Source organism: Hyperolius riggenbachi, chromosome 11, assembly GCF_040937935.1.
Source record: "Hyperolius riggenbachi isolate aHypRig1 chromosome 11, aHypRig1.pri, whole genome shotgun sequence".
Classification (NCBI taxonomy): Eukaryota; Metazoa; Chordata; class Amphibia; order Anura; family Hyperoliidae; genus Hyperolius; species Hyperolius riggenbachi.
Genome location: NC_090656.1, coordinates 126,223,721 through 126,245,791, shown reverse-complemented (window position 1 = coordinate 126,245,791; position 22,071 = coordinate 126,223,721). Strand labels below are relative to the sequence as shown.

General features: G+C 42.2%; 1 protein-coding gene and 1 long non-coding RNA gene across 2 annotated transcripts in view; one reads left to right on the top strand and one right to left on the bottom strand.

Moving 5' to 3' along the window:
• The window catches only part of TSPAN4 (tetraspanin 4), a 406,664-nt gene extending 391,990 nt beyond the window's left edge, over nt 1–14,674 (top strand). Inside the window, exons 6-7 of the mRNA XM_068261017.1 lie at nt 335–418; nt 10,724–14,674. Of these exons, the coding sequence (XP_068117118.1) occupies nt 335–418; nt 10,724–10,792 (153 nt within the window). The 3' untranslated portion in view covers nt 10,793–14,674. The remainder of the gene's footprint in view (nt 1–334; nt 419–10,723) is intronic.
• The window catches only part of LOC137538717 (uncharacterized), a 57,262-nt gene extending 35,783 nt beyond the window's left edge, over nt 1–21,479 (bottom strand). The window contains exon 1 of the long non-coding RNA XR_011024869.1: nt 21,235–21,479. This is a non-coding gene — a long non-coding RNA (uncharacterized lncRNA). The remainder of the gene's footprint in view (nt 1–21,234) is intronic.
• Nucleotides 21,480–22,071: the final 592 nt, after the last annotated feature.

Here is a 22,071-nt window from a genome sequence, read left to right as displayed (position 1 = left end):
TTTTCTCGAATGTCCCCATTGATATATATGGTAAAATACATGAAGGTGTTTCGTCTCTGGTTCACTTTAAGTGATTAAAAGGACACATCCATATCCCTCTGTTTAGGTTTCCTTTAACTCAAACATCTGGTATACATACTTGTTCAGGGTCTATGCATAGGAGTATTAGACAGAGGACCAACAAGATAGCCTAGCAATGTGCATTGTTTAAAGGAAATAAACATGGCAGCCACCAAATCCAACTCAATTCATGCAAGCTTTAAAATCAGTCAACAATAATGGTCAAATATAGCAATGTGTCCATTTATAACAGTGATGTTTCATGTAATTCCAGCCTTGCTATGAGACCGTCAAAATGTGGCTCCACGAGAATCTCCTGGCAGTTGGGATTTTTGGACTGTGCACTGCACTTGTACAGGTAAGATCTTCCTTATAAAACTAATACCAGCTCTTTTATCACAGTTCACGCCACTTACAGTAAGCTGGATATTTGTTTAGAATGGTATCAAGATACAAATTATCAATAATATGAAGGAGCACAGAGAAAATGTTCTCATGTATGGATGTTTTCAGAGTCAGATTTATACTTTTTGACCCCTTCAATCACCTGCGTAAACATGTGCAGAAGGTGCCTGCCACCTCCACATATGTGCAGTGGCCTGCTTCATACATATGTGCCAATGTTATCGTAAGAGAACAGAGGCGCCAGCAGGATAAAAGGTAATAAAAATTTTAAAATTTGCTGGGAGGCAGTGGTGGACTTACCTCCGGAAAGCAGACTCAAAATACTGTCTGAATTAAACAAATACATTTATTATTGGTACCCCAAAAAGATGCAACGCGTTTCGCAGGCACAGCCCGCTTCATCAGGCAATAAGATAGGGGACAAACTGTGGACAAAGACAAAAGACGTTGCTGTAGCGAACCACATAAAATTAACTAAGTATGTAGTATCATGCAAATTGTATGCAACATTTTCACAATATAAACACTGGATATAAGGTTGCACAATGAAAACAAGGTTGACAGACCCTAGCGTCATAAAATCCACAAAAAAGTCAGTGCATCTTGTAGCCTAAGGAATAATTCAATTTAGTGTAGGAGGCAAGAAAGTGCAGAGTGCTAACTATGTAGTGCAAAATATTGCTAATAAGGTGCCATAGTGTAGCAGCACAAAATGTGTGACCGCAGACACAATTAATTGTAAAGTGCAGCAGTATAGGGCAAGTATAAGTAAAAATGCATTGCATAAAAGTATGTAGTATCATGCAAATTGTATGCAACATTTTCACAAAATGAACACTGGATATGGGGTTGCACAATTGAGACAAGGTTGGCAGACCCTAGCGGTATAAAATCCACAAAAAAGTCAGTGAATCCTGTAGAAAAATTCAATTTTATGCAGGAGGCAAGAAAGTGCAGAGTGCTAACTATGTACTGCAAAATATTGCTAATAAAGTGCTGAAGTGTGGCAGCACAAACTGAGTGACCGCAGAAAAAATAATCATAGTGTGCAGCAGTATACGGCACAGATTAATAAAAATACATTGCATGAAAGTCAATTGCATAAAAGTTGTAGTGCGGCAGTGTATAGTGAATATAAGCAAGGGATTGTGAAATATATTTAAGAATAAAATAGTAAAATAGAAATAGTAGTAGTCTTACCAGTAGCTCGTCAGTAGCACGAATGGCACCTCTGTGATGAAGTGAGGACACTTCATGCTTTATATATGGTGCCTGGGATGTGTCTGCCAATGGAAGGAAGCAGAGGGTGTAGGGGCAAATTCATCCAGCCAGACACCTCCTTTACTTCTTACATTACCCATCCAGTATCCGATCAATAGACACCGCTCATGTGAATCCAAGTATAGGCTCATACACACATCAGACTATAGTCTTTTGAAAATGAAAGATCACAGACCAATTTTACCCCCTTCCATGTAGTATGAGAGCCATACCTACACAGTCTATTCTATGGAGCTGAACTCCCCATCAGACAGAAATCTTTGCAAGATGCTGCACACAAAGATGCTGTAGACATTCAAAAGATCAGTATCTGCAAAAGATCTGTTCCTGCCAAAGGTCCGTTCCTGCACAATGCATTCATAGTCTATGAGATCTGCAGATCATCATACACACATGATTTAACAGACATTCATCTGCAGATCAGATCCACTAGGATGGATTGTCTGATCTGCAGATGAATGTCTGTTAACCCCCCTGGCGGTATGACTCCCGTGGCTGCTCGGCCGCGGGAGGGTTTTTTTTCACTTTTTTTTTTATTTTTTAGCATGTAGCTACATGCTTCCCTCCTCCCTGCGGCATCTCAGGGAATTCCGATCCACCCCATAGCGCAGCCTGGCGCCGATTGGCCAGGCTGCGCAAGGGGTATGCAGGGGGGGGGGGGGGGGGGGCCTGTATCGTCAGCGGCGCATCGGCGGCGGGCGGCGGCGATCAGACCAAACACGCAGCTAGCAAAGTGCTAGCTGCGTGTTTGGAAAAAAAATTATGTAAATCGGCCCAGCAGGGCCTGAGCGGCACCCTCCGGCGGCTTACCCCGTGTCACACACGGGGTTACCGCCAAGGAGGTTAAACAAGGTGTGTATGATGATCTGCAGATCTCATAGACTATGAATGCAATTTGCAGGAACGAATCTTTAGCAGGAACAGATCTTTTGCAGATACTGATCTTTTGTGTCTGTACAGCATCTGTGTGTGCAGCATCTTGCAAAGATTTTTTTTCTGATGGGGAGTTCAGCTCCATAGAAAAGAGGCTCTCATACTACATGGAAGGGGGTAAAATTGGTCTGTGATTTTTCATTTTCAAAAGACTATGGTCTGATGTGTGTATGTGGCCTATGTCATTTACCTCATTTCATGCCCCTGCCAGCTCCAGTACGTGGGGCGGACCACCCAAATGGCACGCAGCATTACAACTTTTATGCAATTGACTTTCATGCAATGTATTTTTATTAATCTGTGCCGTATACTGCTGCACACTATGATTATTTTTTCTGCGGTCACTCAGTTTGTGCTGCCACACTTCAGCACTTTATTAGCAATATTTTGCAGTACATAGTTAGCACTCTGCACTTTCTCGCCTCCTGCATAAAATTGAATTTTTCTACAGGATTCACTGACTTTTTTGTGGATTTTATACCGCTAGGGTCTGCCAACCTTTTATCTCAATTGTGCAACAGCATATCCAGTGTTCATTTTGTGAAAATGTTGCATACAATTTGCATGATACTACATACTTTTATGCAATGCATTTTTACTTATATCTGCCCTATACTGCTGCACTTTATGATTATTATTCTGCGGTCACTCATTTTGTGCTGCTGCACTACTGCGCCTTATTATTAGCAATATTTTGCACTACATAGTTAGCACTCTGCACTTTCTTGCCTCCTATACAAAATTGAATTTGTCCTTAGGCAACAAAATGCAATGACTTTTTTGTGGATTTTATGATGCTAGGGTCTGTAGTCCTTGTTCTAATTGTGCAACCTTGTATCCAGTGTTTATATTGTGAAAATGTTGCATACAATTTGCATGATACTACATACTTTTATGCAATGCATTTTTACTTATACTTGCCCTATACGGCTGCACTTTACAATTAATTGTGCCTGCGGTCACACATTTTGTGCTGCTACACTATGGCACCTTATTAGCAATATTTTGCACTACTTAATTAGCACTCTGCACTTTCTTGCCTCCTACACTACATTGAATTATTCCTTAGGCTACAAGATGCACTGACTTTTTTGTGGATTTTATGACGCTAGGGTCTGTCAACCTTGTTTTAATTGTGCAACCTTATATCCAGTGTTTATATTGTGAAAATGTTGCATACAATTTGCATGATACTACATACTTAGTTAATTTTATGTGGTTCGCTACAGCAACATCTTTTGTCTTTGTCCACAGTTTGTCCCCTATCTTATTGCCTGATGAAGCGGGCTGTGCCTGCGAAACGCGTTGCATCTTTTGGGGTACCAATAATTAATTTATTTGTTTAATTCAGACAGTATTTTGAGTCTGCTTTCCGGAGGTAAGTCCACCACTGCCTCCCAGCAAATTTTAAAATTTTTATTACCTTTTATCCTGCTGGCGCCCTCTGTTCTCTTACGATAATACTGTGTCCACCCCTGGTGGAGGGGTGACCTACCCCTACTTTCCTGATCTACAGAGAGCGACATCTTAATCCTGAGTGAGGACAGGTCTAATCTCCTCACCTGCATCTACAGTGGTTGCCTAAGAGGTAACCCATGTTTGTGAGTATATTCATCTCACACTTACATTTATCCACGGTTTCCAATACATACTACACTATATTGGGCTCTCGGTGTCTCCTATTTATATGTGCCAATGTGTTTGAGCATCCCTAGTGCTGACATGAATATAACAATGACATGCAAATAATTTCTCCTTGCATGCATGTAAATAGCAGCTCCAACTTGGACCTATCAAAATTGTCAGGAAATTATTGGACTAAAGGAGAATCTCAGTGGTAGGACCTGGGTCCCCAATTAAAGTGCAAATGTGCCAGAATTTCATGTGCAAAATAAAATCAATGCAAAAATCAAAAGAATTACAATAAAAAATAAAAATCCCTGCATACAAATTTTCAAAAACAGCGCTAAGTGACTGTGCAAAATGGCAGATTATTGCTCAACAAAACATACATAGTAAAACAAGGAGAAGGCCATACAAAAGGAAGAGAACACTGAGAGCCCAATATAGTGTAGTATGTATTGGAAATAGGGAAAATGGAGGTAAGTAAACAATTATACTCAAAAACCAGGATACCTGATTAGGCAACCACTGTACAGTAAATGCAGGTGGGGAGATTAAGACCTGTCCCTCTCTGTAGATCGGAAAGAAGGGGGTGTGTCACCTCTCCACTAGGGGTGGACACAGATATCGCAGAAGGTGAACAGAGGCGCCAACAGGATAAAATATGCTAAAAATTCTAAATATGCTAGGAAGGCAGTGGTGGACTTACCTCCCTGAAGCAGATATGAAATTGTCAATTTTCAAAAGATTAAATTTATTCACATACTCCAGAATGTGTCTTGCCTCTAACTCCGCCCCCGCCTGTCACACGTGCATGCAGGCAGCGTGTTTGAGTGTGACCATGCATTTTGATATTGGGCGCCACCACTGGCTGCACTACAGAGACAGCTGGAGTCTGCCTGAGCCTGCAGCCCACCCACCCTGTTGCACATGAGGAGGATGGCGGCAGGCCGGAGACAGAAACTAATTTGGAACGAAGAAGAGCGCTGCCCCCCCCCCCCCTCCTGCTATCACCACAGGATGGAATTGTCAGTGTGTCAAGCAGCCCTGCAGAGATGACGATTCCCAGCTGGCCAGCCGCTGCCCGCCAGGAGTCTGATGGTGAACAGGAGAAACAGGACAGTCTTGCTTACCGCTTGTCCAAGCAATGGGAGAGCGGAGTAGTCAGGACAGTAGCCTGTGTTTGTGTGGGGCCTGGGGAATCAGAGTTAGGTTGTTGGTGTACGTGTGGGAGCCTGGATTCATCAGCCCTCACAGTAATCCAGGCTGCAGGGGTGACAGCAGCCAGGTCTGGTCCGAGGAAGTCTATATTGTCCCCTTGTGTGTCTGTTTTGTGCTTTTTTTATTTATTTATTTATTTTTTAAACCAGCCAATGCTCTCAGCTCTAGCTGGCTGTCCGCAACATTTGTATAATAGAAGGGGTCGGGAAGGAAAATAAGTCAACAACAATCTTCAGGTGGAGGCTGGAGAACTTTTTTGCCAAAAAAAAAAAAAGGACTAGGCTCCCTGGTGGGGATTGGCTGAGGCTGTGTGAGACAGCAGAATCTGTGGAATGGATCAGAGATCCTCAGAGCTGAGCTTTTTTGCAAAGGAAGCTCCCCCCCCCAACAGCGTGCACACATGTGCTACTGTCGGCTGAATGTCCGCCCAGTGGGAGGGGCCGGGGGACCCGTTGTTGCCGGCGGTAGTGCGTGTGTACGCACCTTTATAACAAGGAATTAGCAGCCTAGCTTCAAAGCCCACTGCTTATCTTTAGGCTGAAAATTAGGAATTCTTGAACATATCATTTTTCAGGGACTGCAGACCTTAACATGCTAGAAGACAGTTTGTAAGTGCACAGCTGGGAAAGTGGCTGAGCACTGTAGGATCAGACAGGGAGCAGTGGAATTCCTCTGAGGCATTTATTATTAGCTGCAGTGTGTCCTGATCTCTGCTGTATTTAGTATGTGCTGTATAAGCTGGGTACACACGATGCGATTTCCTGCTTGTTCGACTGATCAATCGATGATTTCTGACATGTTCAATTTGGGTCTCGATCGTTGCTGCGGTGTGTGCTGATCTCTACTACTTGCACAGCAGAAAGGAGGAGGTGGTGCTGCTGTCCAGACTGGAGGAATGGAGGACGGATGACTGGCTGAGGGTGTGCAGTTTGTTTTGCACAGACCCACAGCCAGCCAACCAACCAGTGTGTTATTGTGTTGTGGAATAAGGGTTTACGCTGGGGGGGGCAAGGGTTTTCTTGCCTGGAGTGACAAAATGGCTAGAAATGCCCCTGCCTATTAGGATATATAAATTATTCTCATACCTACTCCGGGAAACAGAATCACACAATTACAGCAACCTGAAGCAGCACTAGGTCAGATGTCACAATAACAGTAAAGCAATCTTTTTAATAAGCTGTCTTGCTCTTCCCAATAGGCTACAGTAATCCACTACAATGGCAGTAGAGTCCAAGGGAAGTTTGGTGCCTATATTTGCAAGTGCAATGTCTACTAACAAGCATTGATAACACTATCCCTAATGAACAGTCTAGATTTCTAGTCAAGTATATATATGATTCTTTTATTTTTGAGGGGGAAGAGTTGAAGCAAGATCTATGATTGAATAGATTAAGGAAGCACAAGTACTCATACAGCCGCTCATAGAATAAATGGAAATATATCATTATTATTATTTATAAAGCGCCAACATATTCCGTGGCGCTGTACAATGTAAGAAAACAAACAAGGGATACATAATGATACAGACAATTATATACATCAAATATGAATGCGGATTACAATTTGATTTAACGTGATGACTAAAATGTATAAATGTCTAACAAAGTGCAAGCAATTAAATTAATAACATTCCATGACACAAAAGGATGAGAGCCCTGCCCTTGCGAGCTTACAATCTAAAGGAATGGAGTGGAAACAAGAGGTGGGGGAAGAATATATTGTATGTGTACAGGTAGTGCGTAATTAGGTTATTTAGTGGGTGCATGGCCTAAGCTAGAGAATATGCTTGTCGGAAAAGGTGGGTTTTGAGGGAGCGTTTAAAGATTTCAAAGGTGGGAGAGTGGCAAATGTGTTGTGGAAGGGCATTCCAGAGGAGGAGTGAGGCACGTGAGAAGTCTTGTACACGTGAATGTGAGGAGGTAATTGTAGAAGAGGATAAAAGAAGCTCGTGTGCAGATCTGAGATGGCGGTTGGGTTGGTATCTGGAGACTAGTGAGGAGATGTACAGGGGGGAGAGATTGTGGAGAGCTTTGTAGGTTAGGGTTAAGAGTTTGAACTGAATCCTCTCGTTAATTGGTAGCCAGTGAAGAGCTTGACAGAGAGGAGCAGCAGAGGAAGAGCGAGAGGATAGATGAATAAGTCGAGCAGCAGAGTTCAGTACAGAATTGAGCAGTGCTAGTCGGTTAGTTGGAGGTCCACCAAGCAATATATTGCAATAGTCCAATCGAGATATAATAAGAGCATGTACTAACATTTTGGTTGTGTCATGGGAGAGAAAAGGTCGGATGCGAGCTATGTTTTTGAGTTGGAGATGGCAGGAGCTGGTTAGGGCGTTAATGTGAGGAGTAAATGAGAGTGAAGAATCAAATATTACCCCTAAGCACTGTGCTTTGGGAACTGATGTTATAGACATGTTGTTAACATTTATTGTAATATCAGGCAAAGAGGTGGACAGGGATGGTGGAAAGACCAGTTTTATTCATATTAAGTTTTAAGAAGCAAGAGGACATGAAAGAGGAAATAGCGGACAGGCAGCCGGGAACCCGTGTGAGGAGGGAGTTAAGGTCTGGGACCGAGAGGTACAGTTGTGTATCATCTGCATATAGGTGGTATTGAAAACCAAATGAGTTGATTAAGTTACCAAGACCGTGCATGTAGATGAAGAAGAGGAGGGGACCGAGGATAGAGCCTTGAGGTACCCCTACAGACAGAGGATGTGAAGAGGAGGCCTGATCTGAATAAGAAACCGTGAAAGACCTTCCAGAGAGGTAGGAAGATATCCAGGAGAGAGCGAGTTCCTTTATTCCTATAGATGAAAGGAGTAGAGTGTGGTCAACAGTGTCAAATGCTGATGACAGATCTAGAAAGATGAGTATGGAATAATAGCCTTTGGATTTAGCTGTGAGGAGATCATTAGCTACTTTGGTGAGTGCTGTTTCTGTGGAGTGGTTTGGCTGGAAGCCAGACTGGAACTGATCAAGCAAGGAATTTGCAGATAAATACTGACGGAAGGTAGAGAAAGAGAGGGAATGGGGGTGAGTGGTGTGAAGGACAATGTATCAGAGAAAAGAATGCCCACACCACCGCCATGTTTATTCCCAGTTCTAGGCATGTGACTAAAGTGGAATCCCCATAAGAGAGGGTGGCAGGTGAGAGCGTGTCTGAAGGCGTCAGCCATGTTTCTGTGACCCCAAAAAAGGTGAAGGCGTTGGAATTAAAAAGTTAATGGAGGAAAGGAAGTTTGTTGCAGACTGAGCGGGCATTCCAGAGAGCAGCCAAGATAGGTGGGGGAGAAGAGGAATATTAATAAGGTTGTGGCAGTTTCGGTGTGCATGTGGTTGGCTGTTTGCAGTGCGATTAGCGTGCAAGAGTGAGAAGTGAGCCGGCAGAGAGGGTCCGGGGTTTGGTGAAATGTCACCTGTAGCAAGGAATAGGAGGAGGCAGAGAGAGTGGAGGAGAGGTTGGGATTTAGATTTATGGGTAGTAGGAGCATGAACTGTATAGCGAGGTTGTATGAATAAGAAAGTTTTGTGAGAAGCAACCTGTGGAGATGATAAAAGAGAGGGAGAAATGTAGAGCGTGTTGCTGACAGCAGGAGGATGCAGTGAGTGTACAGATTTGAGAATAGCAGGGGAAAGCAGGCTAATCATGAAGAGCAGAGACAACATTATTGCACTAACCGTGAATCAGATTGCTAAAGTTCTGTGTCTGTTCCTTCAAGTCTCTTCTGGCTTAATTTTGGTCTAATTCGGTCGTTCTCTTTGTACTTAGAAACCGGTGTACTTTGAAATACCAGTGCAAAAACGGCCAAGGTCTAAATAGACTTAAAGTTGCATTTATATAGTAAGCCTGATAGCCTATGCTGAGCAGGCCTGATTGTAGATTGACTGATGCAGGTGAGGAACTGAGCACTCAGCCTGTAGCAGATCACAGTACAACTCAGGTAATTAAGCAGGAAGCAGCTCAATTGTCTATAGGTGTTAGCCAAATTAGCATGGAGCCAGAGATATGAGCCAGTGGAGAGCAGTCTAATTCATGGAATATACAAAGCCAGCCACTTAGGCCTGGTGCACACTACAGGAGTTTTTCTGAGCGTTTTGAGTTTTTAAATCTGCTGCTAATGTTATCCTATGTGTCTGTGCACACTGGAGCAATGAGGTTTTGTAAAAAACCACATAGCATTACATTGGGAAGAGCTTTTGAAACCTAAACCTCTAGCGTTTGGGTGCTAGAGGTTTCAAAAGCTCTTCCCAATGTAATGCTATGTGGTTTTTTACAAAACCTCATTGCTCCAGTGTGCACAGACACATAGGATAACATTAGCAGCAGATTTAAAAACTCAAAACGCTCAGAAAAACTCTTCTGGTGTGCACCAGGCCTTAGATATACTAATATGCAAAGTATTGCAGCACTTAAGATTATTCAAATATTGCAGTAAAAATGAGAGTTCACAGAAGCGCAGATCATACCATAAGAGATAGATAGCGTTCACAGAAGTTAGATAGCATTCAATATATAAGAAATAGCAGCAATAATTCAGTAACAGGTATAAATAAATAACCAAATAAGTAGCAAATAGTATCAAATATAAATACAATATTTGTTTTTTTACTTTAACCCCCAAGTTTATTAACCTTCTGGTGCATAATTACTAGGTAGCTGTATAATTGAAGTAAACAGGCAGTGCAAAGCACTTTTACCGGTACTAGAGCCAATGGTGTAGCATTGGTTCTGCATTTAGTGCAACCTGTTACCTTGATAACGCCAGCATTGTTAAAGTAATGTGCTTTAGTGCTGGCACACATCACACTAGCATTGATCTAGCTAAGGTGTTTCATGATAATTAAGCACTATGTAAGTGGCATAAGCACTGGTTAAAAAAATCCATGCATTACCTGCACACAGGACACACTGGAAATAATTTTAACTAATGTAGCAAGTTAACTTCTTCTCTTCCTGCATCACATGACTGCATGCAAAATGCAGGTAACATTATGTTAATGCCGCTGACCTAATATACCTCCTCTCTTACAAGTCCTCCAACCCATAAGTGAGGATTGTGATGCTACCATAAAACATTTTTGCTGTATCAATAGCATCACAGCTGAAATGTCAATGTTCAGGAATCATAAGGGGTAAAAACACCAGTAATTAACCACTTTAAATTCTAATTTGTTTTTTTTTTCCTTTTTTACCCTAGATCCTTGGACTTACATTTGCCATGACTATGTACTGCCAGATGGCAAAAACTGATACGTACTATGCCTGAGAAAACTTTGCTCTGTCTTCTCCACACATCTACCTTCCTGATTTCTCTTCATAGAAACCTCTCTGGGAGGTATTTGTGTGGTTTTAAAAGCAGATCTTTTTAGTTCTGTTCTTTCTCCTCTAATGACCCTGCCTCCGGCAGCCTCTAAAATTTAAGAAGCTTTTGACATCTTCACGTGTTCTCCAGATGTGGATTGCAGACACTGAGTGGTGAGCTGACAAACTGGCACATGGCCCTGTGATTAGGGGAAGGATATAGCCCTTAAAGTGAAGCTTGGGCTCTGAATTGGAAGACTTGGGCAGCAATCTGTGCTTATGGGGAACTGGCCAGAAGAGGATTTCTACTCTCCTTCTCAAGACGACTGAAAGCGTTTATCCCATGAAAAAGCAACAGTATTTTGTAAAACCGCCTTCACTGATAAACCATTTTGGTGACCTACGTAAATGTTTATTACATCCCCTGCTCAACACTTACCTGGTAGAGAATTCTGACTATCCTGTATGTGGTTCCTCGCACAAACGCTAGAAGCCGTGACCAAGAAACCTTCATTATCATTTTCAAATGTGGTTTACATACAAATAGTAGTGGATCTTCCAATACGTTTAAACGACAGTTTATACAAATGATGGAGGAATTCTGTTTTACTTCATAACACACCCTTTGCTAAATACATCTTAGAGAATTCTTTTTAATTGGTTGTATTACAATTCTCTTTCTGAAACATGAAATTCCACAACCAGGATTTTTTTTTTTTTTTTTTTTTTAAAGAATTTTCTGTATTTACTTCTCATTCTATTACTATACATTTCCAAACAATCCCCATAAGTCTCCATCCATGTGGCCTATTATGAATTACATTTTCTAAAGTAGTTCCCACTTAATCATCGCACAGTAGCCAAAAGTCATTTTTGTTATTCACCCATCATTCATCAATGCCTAGATTACCAGTGTAGGTATCGCTCTGAAACAAATGAAATAATGGCAAAGTGGCAAATGGAGCTTTATGAGTGGATGGATATGTAGAGTAGCCATGTCCTTCTATTATGGCTACTATTTCTTTGAAGATTTAACATCTTCTGCAGTGTTTGGTTTTACTTCAAAGCCTTTGCATAACAAACATTACACCCTACCATTCATTAACTCATTCCATGCTTCATTTTAGTGTTTGGAAATCCTCCCTTTTTACTAAATGGATCATCTCCATCAACAATATAACCATTTATAGGGGGATAAAATAAAATGTATACTGTAGTATATTTTGTTTGGTAAGTGCATTTGTATTGCAATTTTTAGACTCTTATGCAACTTCTTAGTTTTATCTTGTTTTTATACTGCCAATCTACAAAAACATTTCCAGTCTGTCATGAAGTATGTGTGTTATCACCTGCTAACCTTTTTCTTTTAAGACCTAAAAGCACAGTTTGTCAATGCTCAGTAGTAGCAGCTGTTTCCATACATCCCTGCGTCATATAGCAGATGCACATACAGTTAAAGGTGAATGTAAACTCTACAGTGTCTATTATTCCTTGTTACTATTTCTATGTGCAGTTACACTGGGGCTGATCCATGGAGAAAAAGGGCTGATCAGTGTGTGCATTACCCATTACAACCACCACACTACAGGTGTGCATAGGAGGATCTTCTTTTCCTCCTCCTCACAGCTTGGACACACCCGTCTCTGATCACCCTATACAGTTACCATTAAGTAGGGATGGCCCTGCTTAGGAAAACTCAAAGAGAAGCATGTGATCAGTTGGATCAGCTGATAGATTTGTAAGGTCCCGATTTGCTGTAATGACTTCCTGGTTTTAACACATGATCAGCAAATTATAACCTTACAAATCTATCAGCTGATCACATAACATTAGTTCTCCTAAGCATTGCCATCTCTAATGATCAGTCTTTCACCATCCACCAGCAGTCCTATAATTTCAGCAAAAAAGCCTCACGAAAACATTATGCGATCAACAATTTTGAAATGCAATTTAAAAACATTTTTGAACTAAACACTAACAAGTTACATAAGCACAAAACATTGACTGTAATGGAAGTATTTATGTAAAATAATAAAATAAATTGCTATGGTGTAAATCATAATTATGCCAGTGTTGCAATCTGGCTTCCTAGAGACGCATTGGGATTGCTCTCAAACCAGCAGCACTATGAGACAACCACAACCAGCATATTTACCACTAAAATGGTTTGCTACTGCACAATTGGATAATGATTCTTCATTTTTCATGTCCCACCAACATCTTCCATTTTTCCACACAACTAACTACAGGTTTGTTCACTGCAGTAACATCTTGCAGACACTGAAGATAAATGGTAGCTAGGAAATATGGAGTGCCCACTACCAATACAATGTTGATTGTATTTTCTTATCAAACATAGTAAAACCAAGATTAGATCAGCAATGGAGACATTCGGATCAGTGTTACTTTCACATATCTGTGAGTCCTGTTTGAAATTAGATCAGTGTATTGGATACTGCAGTACTATTACATACATGGTACTACAGCGTAGGAGCACAAAAACATCCCCTCTGCCTGCCACAGGCATTAGTACATAGACAGATGCTGGCCAGCTCATCCCTGGTGCATGCATTCGCTGCCATATGAGAGAGTTAACCAAATGGCAAGCAACATAGACTTTAGTAAACCCAGAGAGTGCACACACAGAGCATGGACTGCATAACAGGCACACGGGGACAGGTTAGCTAGTATCTGTTTGTATACTCATGCTTGTGGCAGGCACATGGGATGGTTTTTTCATTTGCCACCCTGTATGTGTGCAGATTACCTTACTGAAAATGGCTGGATTATCCCAACTACCATACATGACGAGTGATTCCCATGCCTGTGCACACCTCTACATTAGATTTCATGTTCTAATTTTTTTCTGGACAATAAAGCATTGAGTCATAGCTTTCTGTGGTTTACATTAGAACATTTTTCTATATTTGAAAAAGCTGGGCATTTGCATGTTAGCTGAGCGTGTCTACACTAGCCCCAAGTGCAGAGAGACAATGGCATACAAGTAGGATGATCAAACAGATGCATACATTTCCAAGTTCATGCAGATTTATGTACATTTTTATGCAAATATATTCAGCTTGAAAATGGCCCAATCAAGTGCCACCCAGGTTTAAATTGATTGGTACATTTTCAAGCTGTATACATTTGCATAAAGATGTATATAAATCTGCATGAACTGGGAAATATTTGCATCTGATTGTTCATCCCTGGCAGAAACACATCTGTGGACACCATCTTCACATTACAGCCATAGGAGAATGTCATATTTGTATAAACATGTATAGAGGAAACAAAATTGTGCTTTCTAGCTGAGAGACAAGTGAATAGAGGTTGCTAGAAACATACACATAAGGGGATGGCTGTGCATTTCAATGCCAGTGCCATCCCTAAAAGACTGCCAGACTGCTTTTGTTACATATTGCTATCACAAGCAGCGCTGCAATTTTCCTGTCACCTCTCCCAGCAGGATACCTGCAAGTCACAGCACACTGTCCTATTTCATGAGGTAAGGAAGCTTCATGAGCTTCTATCAAGCTCTCCGCTGTTACTAAAGCAGCACTTGTGGCTGAGAGTACACAGATATAAATGTGTCTCATCTTAGTGCTGCCCCAGTGGAGATATAACAGAGGTGGAAGCCCTTGGGCGGTGGTGAATGGGTAACAGTTACTTTCATTTCTTCTTCACTTCCTTTGCACACATTGTGAGTTCAATGAAAATGCTTCCTGGTAAGGTCCCTGCAGAGTTTCACACCATGTGTCCCTATTTTCAGTGTATATACTTATATACATAATTTATGCAAGAAGTATAGTGAAAAGATTTGTTCTAATAAAATGTTTATCAGAAACTCAGTCTCTGTGTGTTTTTAATGGCATATTTTCTTCAGTAAGGTTTTGGGGTCTGATCAGGGGCACAGCTAAAGGGGAGCAGGCCCAGCGCTGTGAGGGGGCCTCAACTACTAACTTTCAATTCCTTTATGTGTATTTTTATGGCTACACTTGTTTTATGACTTTTGCAAGATGGGTCCCCAGGCTATGAGGGTAACCAAGGGGAGGCTAGGGGAATGGTGTGAACATGGGGGGAGGGCCCTATCAGTGTTTTGCTGGGGGCACCATGATTTGTAGTTACGCCCCTGAGTCTGGTACACCACAGAGCAAACAACGTTGATGAAAATGTTATTTTAATGTTAAGCATATGTTTAGATTTGGGTCAATTAACAGCTGAAAATTATTATTTTGATTGCTCAATACTATATTGCATATATTTGCATACAATTTGAAATCATTGGCATGTCTAGTGCTAACGATAAAATTAGGGGATCAAATGTTACATGAAAAAACATACACAACACAAGAAGATGGAAAGGAAATGAGCAATAAGATGCTAATAATTCCAGTTTGCATTTACAGTCCCACCACTGCAACATATACAGTGGAGGAAATAATTATTTGACCCCTCACTGATTTTGTAAGTTTGTCCAATGACAAAGAAATGAAAAGTCTCAGAACAGTATCATTTCAATGGTAGGTTTATTTTAACAGTGGCAGATAGCACATCAAAAGGAAAATCGAAAAAATAACCTTAAAGAGACTCTGTAACAATTTTTTCAGCCTTAGTTCTTCTATCCTATGAGTTCCTATGCCTGTTCTAATGTGCTGGGGCTTACTGCAGCTCTTCCTAATTACACTGTCTCTGTAATAAATCAATGTATCTTTCCTCTGTCCTGTTTGTCGGGCTAAAGCTTGATTGTGTGGAATGTGCAGGGCTGCTTGTGATTGGTAGAAGCGATACACACCCTCTGCAGGCCCCCTGCATACTCACACACTATGCTTAGCTGAGCCTATTAGAAGCTGGTTAGTTTGTTTGTAAACATTGCCTAAAACTGTTAATTACAAGCCAGGATTGCAGCAGAGAGTGGCAGAAACAGCACAGAGGGGCACAGGAGTAAATAAGGAATAGAATGGTATGCTTTTTAGTGTAAGAATATTAGAGTACAGATTCTCTTTAAATAAAAGATAGCAACTGATTTGCATTTCATTGAGTGAAATACGTTTTTGAACCCCTACCAACCATTAAGAGTTCTGGCTCCCACAGAGTGGTTAGATACTTCTACTCAATTAGTCACCCTCATTAAGGACACCTGTCTTAACTAGTCACCTGTATAAAAGACACCTGTCCACAGAATCAATCAATCAAGCAGACTCCAAACTCTCCAACATGGGAAAGACCAAAGAGCTGTCCAAGGATGTCAGAGACAAAATTGTAGACCTGCACAAGGCTGGAATGGGCTACAAAACCATTAGCAAGAAGCTGGGAGAGAAGGTGACAACTGTTGGTGCGATTGTTCGAAAATGGAAGGAGCACTAAATGACCATCAATCGACCTCGCTCTGGGGCTCCACGCAAGATCTCACCTCGTGGGGTGTCAATGGTTCTGAGAAAGGTGAAAAAGCATCCTAGAACTATACGGGAGGAGTTAGTGAATGACCTCAAATTATCAGGGACCACAGTCACCAAGAAAACCATTGGAAACACATTACACCGCAATGGATTAAAATCCTGCAGGGCTCGCAAAGGTCCCCCTGCTCAAGAAGGCACATGTGCAGGCCCGTCTGAAGTTTGCCAATGAACACCTGAATGATTCTGTGAGTGACTGGGAGAAGGTGCTGTGGTCTGATGAGACCAAAATAGAGCTCTTTGGCATTAATCTCAACTCGCTGTGTTTGGAGGAAGAAAAATGCTGCCTATGACCCCCAAAACACCGTCCCCACCGTCAAGCATGGGGGTGGAAACATTTTGCTTTGGGGGTGTTTTTCTGCTAAGGGCACAGGACAACTTAATCGCATTAACGGGAAAATGGACGGAGCCATGTATCGTGAAATCCTGAACGACAACCTCCTTCCCTCTGCCAGGAAACTGAAAATGGGTCGTGGATGGGTGTTCCAGCACGACAATGACCCAAAACATACAGCAAAGGCAACAAAGGAGTGGCTCAAGAAGAAGCACATTAAGGTCATGGAGTGGCCTAGTCAGTCTCCGGACCTTAATCCAATAGAAAACCTATGGAGGGAGCTCAAGCTCAGTGTTGCACAGAGACAGCCTCGAAACCTTAGGGATTTAGAGATGATCTGCAAAGAGGAGTGGACCAACATTCCTCCTAAAATGTGTGCAAACTTGGTCATCAATTACAAGAAACGTTTGACCTCTGTGCTTGCAAACAAGGGTTTTTCCACTAAGTATTAAGTCTTTTATTGTTAGAGGGTTCAAAAACGTATTTCACTCAATGAAATGCAAATCAGTTGCTATCTTTTATTTAAGGTTATTTTTTCGATTTTCCTTTTGATGTGCTATCTGCCACTGTTAAAATAAACCTACCATTGAAATGATACTGTTCTGAGACTTTTCATTTCTTTGTCATTGGACAAACTTACAAAATCAGTGAGGGGTCAAATAATGATTTCCTCCACTGTAATGCAAAATTCCCTCACAGAGTCTTAAGCTGTGTCCACATGCAAGATGAAACTAAGCTGAGGTGGCCGAAAAGGACTACCTCTGCTGAGAGTATGAGCGACAGCCTCCCGACCCTCCTCAGCCAGAAAACAGCAATCAGCCTGGCGTATAGCTTCTGCCAAGGGCCTTGTTGTTATTCCCACTCACCCGGCTCCCATGAAACATCACCCCAACCTAGCAATGCCTGCACAGCCTCTGCCCTGCTATGCTGCCCATATATACCTGGCTTTAATGAACATATTGTGGGTCAAAATGCACAGTATATGTGAAGTGGTGTTTCCCTCTGTTTTCAAACATCCGCTCAGCTTAACATCACTGGTCTGTTGCATCCTGTCCTCAATATTGGTGAACAAATGTTACATTACATGCAGCAAGAAGTATCCTTGATTCCATTGAATAAAAATATTAAAAAGAAGTAATGGATAGATTGTATTCTCACTACAAATGTCTTTTTTCCCCTTCTAATTGGTTTAATATCCAACTAACATTTTCCAGGGAACATTACCCTGTCCTGCAATTAGATGCAATAATAAAGGGATCCTGAACAGAGGTTGCTGCAGAGAATCCCCGACCACCACGCTGTTCAGAATGGACCAAGCAGCGGGACACGTGAAAACCGGTGACGTGGACGTGGCAACTAGTCTAGTGAAAACAGACAGTGTGTTCTCATAGGCTTGCATTAGACACATTTTCCCATCCAGTCCGGAAAAAAGTGTCAAATCCAGACTCTCCGTGACGTTTTCGATCCGTGCCACACGGATCCGTGATTCTGCACGAGTGAAAGTGGGTCCTATTTTTAACATAGGATCCACTTCCTGCGTTTCTGCTAAGCTCTGTGAGATACGTTTTTAAAACAAGTGTGATCCGGCCCTAACCCTGCCTACTTTGACTCTAGCCGACATATATTAGGTGTTGCAATTCCAATATGGCCATTAACTCTCAAACTGTTGTCCTGAACACAATTGTATGCTATTCCCTGTGAGGAATTCCACACAGTAAGCTAAGACAGTACAACAGACTCACAAAGAAAAAACACTGAAAAGAATCCAGACAATGAGTTAACGCTTAGCAATGTATCATATACAGGATCTTCTAAAAAAATTAGCATATTGTGATAAAGTTCATTATTTTCTGTAATGTACTGATAAACATTAGACTTTCATATATTTTAGATTCAAATACACACAACTGAAGTAGTTCAAGCCTTTTATTGTTTTAATATTGATGATTTTGGCATACAGCTCATGAAAACCCAAAATTCCTATCTCAAAAAATTAGCATATTTCATCCGACCAATAAAACAAAAATGGTTTTAAAACAAAAAAAGTCAACCTTCAAATAATTATGTTCAGTTATGCACTCAATACTTGGTCGGGAATCCTTTTGCAGAAATGACTGCTTCAATGCGGCGTGGCATGGAGGCAATCAGCCTGTGGCACTGCTCAGGTGTTATGGAGGCCCAGGATGCTTTGATAGCGGCCTTAAGCTCATCCAGAGTGTTGGGTCTTGCGTCTCTCAACTCTCTCTTCACAATATCCCACAGATTCTCTATGGGGTTCAGGTCAGGAGAGTTGGCAGGCCAATTGAGCACAGTAATACCATGGTCAGTAAACCATTTACCAGTGGTTTTGGCACTGTGAGCAGGTGCCAGGGTGTGCTGAAAAATGAAATCTTCATCTCCATAAAGCTTTTCAGCAGATGGAGGCAAGAACCCACTTTTGAACCAGAAACAGTGGCAGAAGTGCCTGACCTGGGCTACAGAGAAGCAGCACTGGACTGTTGCTCAGTGGTCCAAAGTACTTTTTTCAGATGAAAGCAACTTTTACATGTCATTCGGAAATCAAGGTGCCAGAGTCTGGAGGAAGACTGGGGAGAGGTAAATGCCAAAATGCCTGAAATCCAGTGTCAAGTACCCACAGCAGGGGCAAATCCAGGATTTCCAAGGGGGGGGGGTTCCTGAAAGTGGCGTGTGGGCGTGGCCAAAACATGGTGTGGGTGGAGCCAAATACTAGCAGTTTCTAGGCTAAATTGCACTCCCCCCAGTATAGATTAGATAGGTATATGCCCCAGTATAGATTAGATAGGTATGTGTCCCCCAGTATAGCTTAGATAGGTATGTGTCCCCCAGTATAGCTTAGATAGGTATATGTCCCCCAGTATAGCTTAGATAGGTATATGTCCCCCAGTATAGCTTTGATAGGAATATGGCCCCAGTATAGGTTAGATAGGTATATGCCCTCAGTATAGGTTAGATAGGTATATGTCCCCAGTATATGTAGCCAGGGGGTATATGCCCCCAGTATATGTAGCCAGGGGGTATATTGTCCCCAGTATATGTAGCCAGGGGGGGCAGTATATGTAGCCAGGGGGATATGTGCCCAGACTGTATATGTAGCCAGCAGGGGGATATGTCCCAGTATATGTAGCCAGAATGGCTGGCTTCCAAACATTCCACCCGGCGGGCTGCTGCACTTGCCTGAGGGGACTGAGACCGCACGCTCGCATCACTACTCCAAACGAGCCTCACTGTTCTCCAGGCAGCCTCTCCACGGTCTGGACTTGAAGTGTCCAATCATGGCCAGGGGAGGAGCGCGGGCCGGCCGCTGCATGGCGTGGTGACGTCACGTCATCCGGAAGGTAGCCATGGAGACCAGTGGGACGCCATCACCGGCTGGCGCCGCCGCTGCCGATAAGTTAATGCATCTGCTCTGGGCCCCCCGCTCTAGTCAGAGTCCTCCTCGCCCCGCACACAGATATGAGCAGGCGGCAGCTGCGCATCTGTGGCTGCCGCTGCTCAGATTTAGAGGAGACATTTGCGAATAGTCTCTGACTTCCGGTTTTGGTGCAGGGGGGTGTTCTGTACACCCGGAACAACCCCTTCCGTGCGCTTCTGCACAGTCAGTGGTGGTCTGGGGTGCCATGTCAGCTGCTGGTGTTGGTCCACTGTGTTTTATCAAGGGCAGGGTCAATGCAGCTAGCTATCAGGAGATTTTGGAGCACTTTATGCTTCCATCTACTGCAAGGCATTATGGAGATAAGGATTTCATTTTTCAGCATGACCTGGCACCTGCTCACAGTGCCAAAACCACTGGTAAATGGTTTACTGACCATGGTATTACTATGCTCAATTGGCCTGACAACTCTTCTGACCTGAACCCCATTGAGAAACTGTGGGATATTGTGAAGAGAGAGTTGAGAGACGCAAGACCCAACACTCTGGATGAGCTTAAGGCCGCTATCGAAGCATCCTGGGCCTCCATAACACCTGAGCAGTGCAACAGGCTGATTGCCTCCATGCCACACCGCATTGAAGCAGTCATTTCTGCAAAAGGATTCCCGACCAAGTATTGAGTGCATAACTGAACATAATTGTTTGAAGGTTGACTTTTTTTGTTTTAAAAACACTTTTTTTTATTGGTCGGATGAAATATGCTAATTTTTTGAGATAGGAAATTTGGGTTTTCATTAGCTGTATGCCAAAATCATCAATATTAAGACAATAAAAGGCTTGATCTACTTCAGTTGTGTGTATTTGAATCTAAAATATATGAAAGTCTAATGTTTATCAGTACATTACAGAAAATAATGAACTTTATCACAAAATGCTAATTTTTTGAGAAGATCCTGTATATGTCCATCACAGTTTGACACACCTCTAACAAAATAATCTACAAAGGCCTCCCTGCCACATCATAGTGATTACTTTGGTTACAACATGCGGCCGTAACACACTCTCCTACCATCACAGGCAGGGGCGTAACTAGACATCACTGGGCCCCCCACCCCCTCGCTTTCTGCACAGAAAAACTGAGGACCAATGTGTTTACCCCATGCATATAAAAACACTTAGACTTAAAGGAAACATCAGGCAATCTATGCTACCCCTAGATCTACTTACCCGGGGCTTCCGCCAGCCCCTTGCAGCCGACATGTCCATCGTTTGCAGCCGACATGTCCCGTTATGTGACTACATGGGCAGCATTGTGGCGTAGTGGTTAGCTCTCTCGCCTTGCAGCGCTGGGTCTCTGGTTCGAATCCCAGCCAGGGCACTATCTGCAAAGAGTTTGTATGTTCTCTCCGTGTCTGCGTGGGTTTCCTCCGGGCACTCCGGTTTCCTCCCACATTCCAAAAACATACGGATAAGTTAATTGGTTCCCCCTAAAAAAAAAAAAAAAAAAAAAAAAAAATTTGGCCCTAGACTACAGTACTTACACTACATAATATAGACATATGGCAATGGTAGGGATTAGATTGTGAGCTCCTTTGAGGGACAGTTAGTGACAATATATATATATACACTGTACAGCGCTGCGTAATATGTCGGCGCTATATAAATACTTAATAATAATAATAATAATAATACATGAGAGCACATGCTATATGGAGGAACAACAATGACATGCTGAACATAAAATATAGTATTTACTGTAACTTTGGCAAAACATTCAGAATGTCACTGATTGATACTGTAATTACAGGATCTTAAACTCGGTATGAGACAACAAGCTCTCAATGAGGCAGTGACAGTCAGACATCAATCTTTTTGACCGTGACTTTTTTAAATGTACACAAATAGGGGCATTCCTATTACAGTTTGCATAGTTGCGCGCAGGGTAAGTGACTTGCGAATCCCCCAGGCACTGCCTTCTTCCCCCCCCCCCCCCCCCAATTTGGAATTATCCCACGGCACTGGACAATTTACTCTAATTCATTTAATGTTCTAACATGACATGCT